Source organism: Miniopterus natalensis, chromosome 2, assembly GCF_054644295.1.
Source record: "Miniopterus natalensis isolate mMinNat1 chromosome 2, mMinNat1.hap1, whole genome shotgun sequence".
NCBI lineage: Eukaryota > Metazoa > Chordata > Mammalia > Chiroptera > Miniopteridae > Miniopterus > Miniopterus natalensis.
The window spans coordinates 25,548,375-25,561,255 of NC_142082.1; the positions used below are offsets into that span (position 1 = coordinate 25,548,375).

The following is a 12,881-nucleotide window of genomic DNA, read 5'->3' on the forward strand; positions in this document are numbered from 1 at the left end:
TCAACCATGTGTAATGACCTCTAACCAGTAATTGCCAAGACCCACCTCAGGCTCACTCTGCATCTCACACCCCTAGTCAGGGGTCTGGTCCTCAGAGCACACTTCATATATACCCCAGAGATTTTTTATATGCTCCCTTCCAGAGGGGCCATCCTTCCTGCCATTTGGACACTTTGTGACAAGCGACACACACGCTCACATGGTCACCCTCATACATGCATGCTCATACATGTGCTCTCACATGCACACACACTCTCACAAGGCTACACACTTGCACACACTCACACTCACACACTCTGACCACAGGCCCATGTTCTTGAGTGTTCATGTCAACACACACTCATGTTCACACACCCTCTCTCTGCCCACAAGGCCCATGTTCTTGAGCGTTCACGTCAACAACACACGCATGGGATGAGCCCAGTGAATACTTATGAAATTCACATTCATAATCTCAAAGTAGAAACTTTATTTACCATGTAGGAAAAGAATGAACTGCAAGATACTGCTGTTAAGAAAACACTAAATTAGTAGAAGACATTAAAATTACCTCACTTCCAAAGATAAGTATTTCATTACCTGTAGAATAAGCTCTTGAAGTTGAGACTGTTTCTGTTTTATTCTTTCAAGTCTTCTTTGTCTCTCTACCTTCAAAAATAAACCACCAATACAAGAAGTCATCACAATTGGTTTAATATAGCAAACAGTAAAACCCCTATCAACGTAATGTCGCCCAAGCAGGTTCTTGCAGATGTTCGTCCTGAATCTAATGGTGAAAAACAGAGCAATCTGGAACATGGCACGTGCAACAAGACACGGGCAAGTTTGTCTTCAATCCCATATCTACATATTCTCCTGTCTTCTCTCACTTTCTGCATATGGCTATAATATAATTTAAAACTTTGGGCCCTGGCCAGGTAGCTAAATTGGTTAGAGTGTAGTCCTGATATGCCAAGGTTGTGGGTTTGACTCCCTGTCAGGGCACATACAAGAATCAACCAATGAATGCATAATTGGTTAGAACAACAAATCCATGTTTCTCTCTCTAAATTCAATAAATTTTTTAAAAATTATTAAAATTCCCACAAGTCAGGATTCAGAAATGACTAGAATTCAATGCCCTCGACTGGTTCGACCACCTCCCCACCCACAGTGAGAGTCTGCAGAGCCCACGCAGACTGGACATTCCACCAACGTCAGAGATTTTGGGATACAGGGACAAAGCTGTCCACCTATTCTAGACCAGGCAGAGACAGCACAAGACCTTTTGCAGGTACCAATGTTGCAAACAAAATGCCTGCTCTAGGGAAAATTACTCTACCTGGACACATGGAACATAAGAGGTTAGTAGGGTACCTCTAAATTCTGACATTCCTGAGCTGAATTGGTGGGCAAACCGATCCACTTGATTTCCTTCTTCTCCTTGGAGATGATGTTCATGGCCATCAGCACATTTAAGGCATCATAGACTCGCCGTCTTATGTTCTTCTGGTCATAAGCCTAGGGAAGGTGAAGCAGGAGTTTTCCAAACGATCCAGGAAGGCTCACAGATCAACGTTAAATGCTAGAGCCTGAAGTACTCAAGGAAGTGCACCGTCAACCTGTCTCATGTGGCGTGAACCCACTGCAGCTGCCAGCACCACTCCTAACACAGCCCCATTGAACTGGCCGGGCCAGAGGGTATTTCTACAGAGGAAGATCACCCGACAGGCAGAGCCAGGGCCCACACACAAAAACAGTTAGGGATGATGAGGCATCATACACACAAATGGGTCAGGAAAAATGCCTCTGTACTGTTCTCAGAACCCCTCTGTATATCTGAAGTTGTTTCAATAAAAACAGAGTGGGCTGTGCAGGGCTGGTGGTTCTGCTACTCCTGGCCTCTCCCGTGCCCACAACACACATACTTACGGATTCGTTTGGTAAGATGTGATTATCGGCAGCACTGAACTCTGCGACCAGCTCGTCAGCCACCTCGTTATAGGACGTGGTTCCCTTCCTCTGCACCTTCTCACAGACCTTCATAGAGAAGTGCCTCAGGCCTTTACCGTTCTTCTCTCCTTTCCTGTTGCGTTTCCTTCAAAAATACAAAGGAAAAGTAATGCCCTTAGCATTCTCAGAGGCAGCCTTGAATTAAGACACACGTTTACCTAAAAGGACTAACTACACAAGGGCCCCGAGTCCCGCGGGTGCTGGAGCTCATGCAAACAGGCCACAGGGGACCCTGGCAACGTCTCCGAAGAGTATGCGCAGCACCATCAATGGGTGTCCAGTGTTTCCTTTCTCTCTTTAAAGGTCAGACCTCACATCTGTGTCTTCAACTCTCAGGAAAAATGGGGCAGACACTCAAAAGGACAGGACCCAGTATATATCTTTGGGCATCAATTCACTAAACACTGCTTCTTAAAATGGTATCAATCAACATCAGGAATTATGAAAGTTTTACTGCAAATTTAGGACTTTTTAGGGCAAATTTGAGCAGGCTAATAGACAAGGGGATACTGAGACGGCCAGGTGGCAGCGGGCACCAAATGCTAAAGACCGAGTATGCTTCTGATCAGGACTGAACCCAAATGCCTGAACTTTTTAAGTCACTGCATCAAGGAAAGGGTCACTGAGTTTCTAACTGGATGAATTTTGGGGACTGATGATTTTTGCTTGAGAACCAATATGGACATGATTCTATAGCTTTGCTTTTGTTAGTTTTTAAAGAAAGTCGCACAGCTGACCTTCAAGTAAAATTGTTTTCAAATCACTTTGCTTTAGTGTAAGAAAGAAAGTAACAGTGTGGTGGGGCCATTCAATGGGACCCCACCATGAAATGGCAAAGTTACGTGTAGCTGCAGCAGGTGAAGCTGCTATGAGATCTGTCACATTTACACATGATTCCCTAAAAGCTACTTTCCAGTGCAGACAACGGAAAGTGTCAAGGTTACCACTGTGCTGAAAAGCCAGCTCCCTCTTCTTCCGCAAAAAGCTAACCACACCTTATAGTGTAGCGTACCCATCATCCCGCCCTTTACAGTGTAGCCATCACTCCAAAACTACAGGGGGGGCAGCTCTCCCGCCCTTTACAGTGTAGCCATCACCCCAAAACTACAGGGGGCAGCTCTCCCTCCCTTTACAGTGTAGCCATCACTCCGAAACTACAGGGGGGCAGCTCTCCCGCCCTTTACAGTATAACCATCACCCCAAAACTACAGGGGGCAGCTCTCCCGCCCTTTACAGTGTAGCCATCACTCCAAAACTACAGGGGGCGGCTCTCCTGCAGCCTGACCTCCTTTACGAGGAAAAGCATGCCTTGACTACACATCTCTTCTGGGCACACATTGGACATTTTCAATCCTCTGGCATGACCATCAGCCCCTATGGCCACAGAGAGCTAGGGGGTTACAATTCTAGGCAATGTGCTCACCCGGCAGACCAAGGTGAGGGGTCTGAAGGCTGGTTCTGTGAGACAAAGTGAGTGTTAGGGGTGTGTGGACTTCCTACCACGATAGTGTTTGGCGCTGCAGGTCTCTGAGGCGTACCAATTACCTACAGTCAAAAAAGACAATTCAGAACACAATCAGAAATCTCCCACATATGACGCTGCCATTTTATCATTTCTCATTATCTATAGCCACTGTTGAATTGTATTGACCACAGATATCAGAAAGAGCAATGACAATGTGAGTAACCCAACAGCTGACCCTCTGAACTATGGACGACATGGCCACACCTGTTCTGAACGTGTCTTTATTTCCCTTCGTCAACCTCAGGCATCTTCTCCAGTTAAACAGAAGCAGCAGGAAACATCAGACAGCACAAACAAGCCCATGGAACAGCGTGCACCGCTGGGGGCACGTGAGCCTCGACGAGGTAATGTTTAGTGGTGGGGCATGTAAATCCCATGTCCCAGGCACAGAGTTCTGTGGGGGCTCAGCACACTATTTCCCTCTCGCCCTCTTTTACTCCCTTTCAATGGTAGAGACAAGGATAGAAATCTGTCCTTCAGTGGCACTGAAATGAGGCCAAAAAACAAACGGAAGACAGCTCTCAGGAGAAAAGGAACACAGGGCGAGACTCTGGTGCCCCCATCAGCTTGTCCACGTGCGGGAAGCCCATCCCAATGGTGGTTTCGTGGGGGGGAACCCAGGCATCCCAAACAGCACAAGACAGGGATAAGGGAGGCGACTAGTACTGGGAGCAAAGGCAAGGGGTCTCAATGCCCACAGCACAGCCTGAAACAAGCACAACTCTTGGGGTGGCAGGGCCAACACCCCTCTTATCAGCTGTCTGAGCATCCAATACCCATCTCTTCACCAAAGGAAGGGAAACAAGCACTTAGAACGTTGGTCCCACCCATTAATATTCAAATATTAAAATGGGAGAGACACAAACATTGCCTTGTACAGCCAAGTAAAAATTCCAACTTTTCTGGCAAATACTGTATGCTCTCACTTATATGCGGAATCTAAAAAAGTAAATAAACAGAAAAAAAGCTCAGAGGTGGAGGGTGGGAGGTAGGCAAAATGGATGAAGGAGGTCACAAGGTACAGACTTCCAGCTATAAAATAAATAAATCATGGGTAAGGCACAGCACAGTGACTACACTTAACAATACGGTACTGCATATTTTAAAGTTGCTAACAGAGTAGATCTTAAAAGTTCTCATCACAAGAAAAAAAGTTTGTAGTTATGTGTGGTGACCGACGTTAACTAGACTTATTGTGGTGATCACTTCACAATGTATACAAATACGGAATTATGTTGTACACCTGAAACTAATATAATGTTTTATGCAACTATAGTTCAATAACAAGTAAAATAAAATTTCAATTTTTCAAAAATCTTGTTGTATGATTATCTAAACTGATAAATTTGCCCAGAAAATCATTCAGAAACTACTACTCGGTTACTACACAGCAAAGTGCCTCGATGACCTGATGTCACTGACCATGTTAACATCAGGCACCCAAATGCTAGGGCAGCCACACTCAAGGGCAGAGGGCAAACTGTGGCTTAGGGACTTGCTGTGGCCGCAGCCTGGCTATTTTAAGCTGGACGCTCCCTCTAGTACCCTTCTTAGCAGGATAAGTGCGCTACCTGCCGTGGCCCCGGGACAGCTGGCCTGGCATTTTGTAAATTATCCCTAAGCTAAGCCCAGGCCACCTGTCAATGTTAATGATCCACAAACCATGGAAAGAAAAACAGATCAACTGAATTTCATTCTTTTAATTCATATTTCCAATGATACGAGCTTTATCACAGTGTTGTCAAACTGTAGATCCCCCTCATTCGAAAGCCAGGAAGTCAAATCAGTGAATTTTCTGAAGAACTTAACAGGATAGAGAAGAGAACAAATCTCCCAGAGGGGAGGAATGCCTTGTAAAAGTTTTGTTTCTGTTAAATAGGTGCGTGCATTTACCATTTACGGGGCACTGGGTCACGGTGGAGAACGCACACCTGCTAAGGTCGTGGTCCACAGTTTGGGAAACAGAGAGGCCTGTCACTCACAGCACTTACCCAAGCACATTTTCCTGAACCCGGCTGGTTACACTCTCAGGACAACAGATTTAGGATGCCAGCACAAGCGATGTGGACGAGCACAAGTGAGACTTACTGGCCTCACATGCTGCAGCTCTGTGCAGAGGAGGGCTACCTAACTAACTTCAGGGTCGGGTCGGTGCCTCACCGGACACTCAGTCTGGGCCCTGAGACAAGCGCCCTCTCTATTGTCCTCACTCTAAACTGCATCTCTTCCTTAGGTCAACTGTTCTGCAGTGAGAACAGAAAGCCAGATGGCCAGGCACACAGCAATTGCTCAATACCTGTGAGAACAGCCTTCCCTGGTGATAGGATAGGTGAGCGAGGAGGGCTCCTTGCACCCACTGACCATCACCCCTGCCCTCATGGAGGAATGGAGGCTACCAACACCTGCAGGTTTTCTCTTTGCTTTTTTATTTTCACTATTTTACATGGAAATTTTGCCCTGTGGGGAACCCTCCATCTAGCTGTGAGCTGAACACCCAGACCACCAGTTAGGTTACTTGGAAAGACCTAACATACTCCAGGTTACATTTCCACTCACATGAAGTCTCACCTCTCATGTCAGAATCAGCCAGTCCTCTTATGATTAATCCTTTGGCATATAGTTTTATGAGATATTTGCAATGCATAGGCTTTAATTCACAGTAGTGGGATTTTGCAAAGGATGAATTACCATTACTAGCCCACCCAAAGCAGCATGATTCAAATCAGTGATTTAACTTTCAGACTGACAAAGTTTAAGGTGAACCAACAGAAAATCTCCCCAAAATTTTCCTCCCAACTATGTACACTTAATAAAAATAAAAATAAGTCTGTTCCTATAATCAATGAGGTATTCCCAAGCTATATTCTACTGTAATACGCAGTACCTATAAAATGTGAATTATAAATTAAAACATAAAATGGAATATTTAGCTTATACCAAAAAGACATTTACTAAAAAACTAAGATGTGCCAAACGTGATCTACATACTACTGCTTTGGGGGGAAAAAAATCACATTCTGCTAAGAAAATGTGGCCAAATTTTACTGAAGGGCTAAGTGATGAGGAGCAATTATATACCTGCCAAGGGTGATCACCTGGAAATGGGGGCCTGGGATGTGAACAAGCTCGGGTGGGTGCTAATGCCCTTCTCTTCTCATGGGGGCGCATGGCCCAGGAGTAGGAATGGCTTCAGCCTAACCAGGGTCACAAGAAGACGTGGGAACAATTCAGTTGGTGGGGCAACAGGGGGCAGGGGGCTCACACAGTCCCAGGAGCCACAGATCCACCTCTGGCCCCCTCCTGTAGAACTGACAAAGGCAAGAATGCATCTGTCACACAGTACCCTGACAGCCTGCAGAGTCCTAACCCCACGTGACCTGCGCACAGGCACCAGCTTCATTTCCCCAACAGGTAATGTCCACCCTAAGGAATGTCAAAGCCAAGGTGCGGCCAGCCCCCACACAACTCCATGACGCTCTAGCTGAGCTCTACATATCACACCTAAGAGACCTGTCAGGGCAGATCCAGGACCGGCAGGAAACACAAAGCGACAGGGGAAGCTGCCTGGCCTGGGCTGAGTCCCACTGTCCACCCGCATAGAAGGAAAGGTCTGGCCAGGGGCAGAACAAAGAAGCACTGGGAGACCACCTGCACTCTAACCACAATGCTCCTGCAATCTCTGAGGAAGGTGACCGTCCCAGCACTGCGAGCACTCAAAAGGAAACTGCAAAAGCAAACCTCACACTCCAAACTCCAAGCTGGAATCTAAGGGTCACTATCCCGAACCCGCAAGCTCACCCTACTCGGGTCCCCTTACCACTTGCTGTGCAATGTTGACATTGGACTGTCCAAACGTTTTTGGCAAGAGCTGCTTCCCAAGCGTGTTTACTGTGGAGGGGTGAACGGCTACTAAGGACACAACACCTGCAATGCAAGGAAACAAGAGGTTAGTTCTTTGCTGAATTAAAGCTAATGGTGAGTTTCAGGACAATGTTGCTTCTAATTAGAAAGTCTATCCCCACTGTTACCATTTTAGATCTGTGGGTCAATAATGCACACCTCTACTAGCTTAATTCTCAATTTAAGGGGGGCTGCATGGACACGACGGCTTGTTCTCCCATACAATTAGCCCCTCTCTGGGGTCAGGGGTTCAGGTTCCCCCAGGAGTTATCACCAACCTGCCCCAAACCCCTGTCTGCCCATCTACAGAACGTTCTTGTGGGACTACAGGCTCTAGAGATTAACAGCTCTTAAAAGGCTCTAATTCTATAACAATTATAAAATAGAATACCCTCAGGTGAGAACTGCCTTGATATCTGGGCCATTACCACATGAGGAAAGAAGAAACCTCTGTTCTGGCCATGCCTCTAAACCCTTCCAGTTTCCCCAAAGCAGACGGCTATGGGCGAACTGGGAGCCATATCTGTCCTCTCGAGTTTGGAAGTGGTAGTTCAGCAGCCAGGGCCTCACGCAGGGCTGATACCAGGATGCCATTTTCCTTCATTTCCACCCAGTCAGCATTATGATGGCCTCCAAATAACCAGTGCAGCATCATCTTCAATGTAGTCTAGCCTAAAGTTTCATTTTTGAACCCTCTACAATCCATGCATTTTAAAGAAGAGACTTCTTCAAAATTCAATAACCAATGAATTTTGCTGCTACACAGGAACACATTAATTTCCTTTTAAAAACTTAAACTAAGACAGATATTCATCCTTCAATTCAACTGGCTAAATATGAGTATCAAACCAACAGAAACAGATATTTAAATTATTTTCTGTAAATAAGTTTATCTGCTTTGAGTTTCTTATTTTCCTCTAAAATTAGAGATCTACAAGGTGAGGCAAAAGTAGGTTTACAGTTGTGAGTACACGAAAGAGTTTATTCTTGTATTTAAAAAGGTAACATTAGTTTTGTTTTCTTCTAATTTGTATATGATTCTCTAATCTTCAATGAACTTGAAGAAAAAAAACAGACCGTGTTCGAGCTCAGAAGCTTTCAGAGTCACTGTGAATATCAGTGGCTCAGGCAGTTCTTTTGACATAGTATTTTAAAGCTTATTTTGTAAGTCAAATTTGTGAAAGTCAGCACATCAATAGACAGGACGAGGCAGTCATCTTCTACGGCAAGACTTGGTCCAGCCACACACCTGCCACCCACTACTTGGCACAACACGAAACACCCCAGAACCATGGTTATTGTCTTTCCATAAAATAACATGCTCAGAGCCCCAGTCTGGGCCTCTCACTATATGCCCAGCCGGGGAAACGAGGAGTACTCTGGGGGTTTCGGGGCAACGGCAGAGCTTTGAGGCAGAAATGGACTGGGGCCAGGGGCCCCTTTCTTCCGTCTGCTTGCCAACACCATCTGTCATAGCCACTAGGTTTTCTCCCTTGTGTTTTTATTGAGAAACTCTTCAAATATAAAGAACTGTTTTTGTAAACAGTCTTACTCCAGTACACCTAGAATTAACTATTATTATCATTTTATTGTATGTGCTAAAGAGACCTGAGCAGTAAAGCTAACCTTATAGCCCCAGAAGGCCCACCTGCTCCCCAACTGGGCCCCACCTGCAACTACCATTGCTTGATGGATGCATTCAGTCCATTTTCATACTTTCCACACATGAATCCAAGAACAATGTAAGTATTGTCTTTGTGGGCCTTTAAAATTTAGAAAGTAATACACATTGAACAAATTTTGCAACTCTGTTTACAGTGTTTTTGAGACATCCATAGAGAAATCTACTTGATTTCCTTCAATGCTGTAATGCTATCACAATATTAATACCTAGATGTTATATGAAAATGCTCTCAGTATGTCACTACTAAAATGCTGCGGTTATGTTTGGGGCCTCCCACTGCTGAGTATGGGTTTCTCCCAGGCATTTTCTCTTATGCAGATGTGCCGAGGAAACCTGAGTTCCAGACAACCTTGTGTGTTATAGATTCACCACAGTACCTCCACGTGGTTGTTCTGTGTGCACGCACACACACACCCAAACACACCACAAATACGTACACAAAAACACACACACTCACCACACGCACACACACCCCAGCAGGTGGTGTTCCTCTCCCAGGCTTTTGCCAACTGTTGACTCAGCAAGACCTGTCACTCTATGTCAACCTCAAGAATGAAATGGTATTTCATTTTATGTTTAATCTAGTCATAAAAATTAGTATGTTCAACACATTTTCTGATAAATACTACCACATCCAATCTATTTATTAGAGGGAAGGAGGGGACCAACATTTCAGTTACAAGATGGGTTAAATTATAACACAGCCTGGGAATCTACTCACTAGAAATAATATTGTTTCAGCTGTAAAACTACTACACAGCCTTTTTAAAAGAAACTCTATAACAAAATATTTTCAAATATAATGTTATGAAATGGAGAATTCTTTTCTTGGCAAGGAAATGAGTTAAGAATATACATAGTCTGAATTGCTATAACCACTAAAAGGAACAGAATTCTAACATATTATATAAGAACGTTTTTATAATTAGTAACCATATTCTGTTACTATATACTGTATAGGTTTTTAAGAATCTTAAATTATGAAAGCATATGGTTTAGTGTTTTCTTGAAAATAACTTTAACCAAACATTTTACAGTTTTCAAACCTAATGTTTGAAGAGTTACTATTTTGCGCACATGCTACAAATATTTTGTTTGTTAACATGCCAAAAGGGTCACTAGAACGTGGCTACCTCGCATGCTGCACCTGCAGGGTTCTGGCCCGAGTGAGAGCAGGTGCTGCCCAGAAGAGGCATATGTGGGTGCTGGATCAGCCAGAACAGCTTTCTTCTCATTCCCAAGCACCGAGAAGGAACTTCCTTCCTGGACCATCACAACAGCCACACCCAACCCATGCAGACATGCTGCTCATCAGCCAGCCAGGTAAACTTGGGAGAAATGGGCTCTGCAGGAGGCTCCTCCGTGGATCCAAGCTGAGGTATGCCAGGGCCGAAGGGCTGCCCTCTGGCAGTATCAGCTGGGTCAGCTCAGTACCCGCATCCCAGGTGACATCCATACCACCTCTCTGTGTAGCAGCCCTCTGCTCCTTGGCCAGCATTTAATTGAAGAACAGTCATCACATCATGTCCAGGAGCAAGGATTACAGGGCAGGATGTCACTACCATACTTTAAATGTCCTTTGGGTTAAAACAGAACAGGAGGAGAAAACAAGCTGATGCCTCTGCTCCACATCCTCCAGGAGGGCAGCCGTCTAAGGGGCTAACCAAAAGTTCTGCCACTTCCTCCTGCAACTGGGCTCCCCCTCCTAACCACTGCAGGAAGACCATTTTGAAAGCACCCACTGTGCGTGTGCGTGTGTGCGTGTGTACATGTATCTGTGCATTTAAGAGGATCCAGTTACCATATCTCAAGAATTACAAAGTAACATTCAGCTTTCAGCCGCACATCTCTGCTAAATTCTCATCTTTCTACCTCAGAACTGTAGAGCTGAAAGACCATACTGAAGCAAGGGAAGATGACATGCATCACAGGAGAATCCTCTCTACCAGTTAGACAAAGACCGCGACGCAGGAAGCAACGTTCTGGGTTAAAGCAAGAGCACGTGGAAATGGGCCCTGCCTCTCAGGAGCTGGAGAGAGTGACCTGCACATACCTAACATAAGGGGCCTTTGAGCTCTTCAGGAAAAAGAAATCAATCAGCAGGTATCAGAGCTCCCCACCAAAAAGGTGCCAGGTAACAAAAGGCGGCATTAGAAACAGACAAAAACAGCCCAGCTACAACACACGGAAGTTACACACAGATGGAGAGGGTCACCCCACGTCGCAAAGCATTAGGTGCGTGGACACTGGGTGTAGAAAAGTGTACCCCAAATAGTAAGTGTGCACTTAAACATATGTTTACACGTTTAACTGTACTCTCAGGTATAGCTGGGGGTTTTTTCAGTGAGCATATATTATCTGGATAATAAATAAAAACTTCAATTTTAAAAGGCAGGAAGCATGATGAAGTGTAGACATAGACATAGAGTCAGAAAAAGGGCACACTTAAGCTGTGGTCCAAGGTCAGGTCTGGGCAGGGACGGGCAGGGAGCAGGTTGTCAGGAAGGGTTGTGCAGGCACCTAGGTGGTGAGGGAAGGCTGCCTGTGTCCCATTGCCGTGTGGCTGGAAGAAAAGACCCACGCAAGAGCCATGAGAAACAAAGGTGAAAATATCAGCCGGGCCTGGAACTCATCCTGGTCATGGTGCAGGGGATAGGCAGGGACTTCAGTGATGGGCACAGCGCCCTGGACAGACTCTTTCCAGCAGCGTGAGGCCATAGGAAAGAAGGGAGTAAGAGGAAAGACCAATTAGGACACGTGAAGTTGAAAAGTGACGACACCAAACGGTGAGAATGTGGAGCCACTGGATGCAAAATGAGACAGCCATGTACACTTGCCCTGTGACCTAGTTTCCACTCCTAAGCATCTGTCCAAAGCACGAAAACAAATGTGTGTGGAAGCTCACAGTGTTACAGCTGTGAGCAAACAATTGGAGGCAACCCAGATGGCTGTCACAGCTAAACCTGCACACAGATTTTACTGTCTAAAATTCTGCATTGGTGGCTACCTATTCAGGACCCCTCTCACGTCAGGAGCTTTTGTCTCTCCTCTCCCTCAATTAACTTTTGCTTTCACTTATAAAAAATGAATGAATGAATGAATGAATGAATGAATGAATGAATGAATAAATAAATAAATAAATAAATAGAATAAAACTCTGCATTGGGGGCTCTTGTCTTCAGGGCCTATGGATGCAAAGGCTGTGAGGTCAATGCATTTTTCTGGGGGAAATATAGCTTTTGGAGTCTCAAAGGGTGTGACAGTTTGCCGAGGCACTTACAACCCGTTATTCCAATCGAACACTAGCCTAGGGGCTGCTCTGGAAGCTCTTTGTGGATGTGGTGAGCATCAGCAGTTATAGACTTTAAAGGAGAATACCTGGATAAACCATCTAACTAGCTGAGGGTCTTGAGAGCAAAACCTGAGGTTCCCTGAGAAGCAATTCTGCCTTGAGATTGCAGCCCCAGCTCCTGCCTGTTTCCAGCTGCCCTGAAAATTTCAGACCTGCCAGCCCTACATCACATAGGCTGATTCCTTGAAACAAACTTCTTTCACATACATGACATGCTTTCCATCAGCTCTGCCTCTCAGGAGAACTGTGGCTGGCACAGGGGTCTAGGAACACAGCAGCAAGGTAAGAGCTGATAAAAATGGCCAGGAGCAGGGTGGTGCAGGGAGACCGAGACTGGGAGGGGTGTTAGGACAAGAACCCCAATGCGGCAAGAGTGGTAGGGCCTGCAGGAGGAACGCAGCAGGACCTAGGTGCAAGGAAGTAAGTCA

At 45.4% G+C, this 12,881-nt stretch overlaps 1 protein-coding gene across 1 annotated transcript in view; it reads right to left on the minus strand.

The window, feature by feature from the left end:
• TFDP1 (transcription factor Dp-1) overlaps window positions 1-12,881 on the minus strand; it is a 45,777-nt gene that overhangs the window by 8,590 nt on the left and 24,306 nt on the right. The window contains exons 4-8 of the mRNA XM_087814213.1: window positions 7,335-7,441; window positions 3,416-3,537; window positions 1,912-2,077; window positions 1,357-1,500; window positions 580-648 (exon numbers count right to left, since the gene is read on the minus strand). Coding sequence (XP_087670339.1) covers window positions 580-648; window positions 1,357-1,500; window positions 1,912-2,077; window positions 3,416-3,537; window positions 7,335-7,441 — 608 coding nt within the window. The remainder of the gene's footprint in view (window positions 1-579; window positions 649-1,356; window positions 1,501-1,911; window positions 2,078-3,415; window positions 3,538-7,334; window positions 7,442-12,881) is intronic.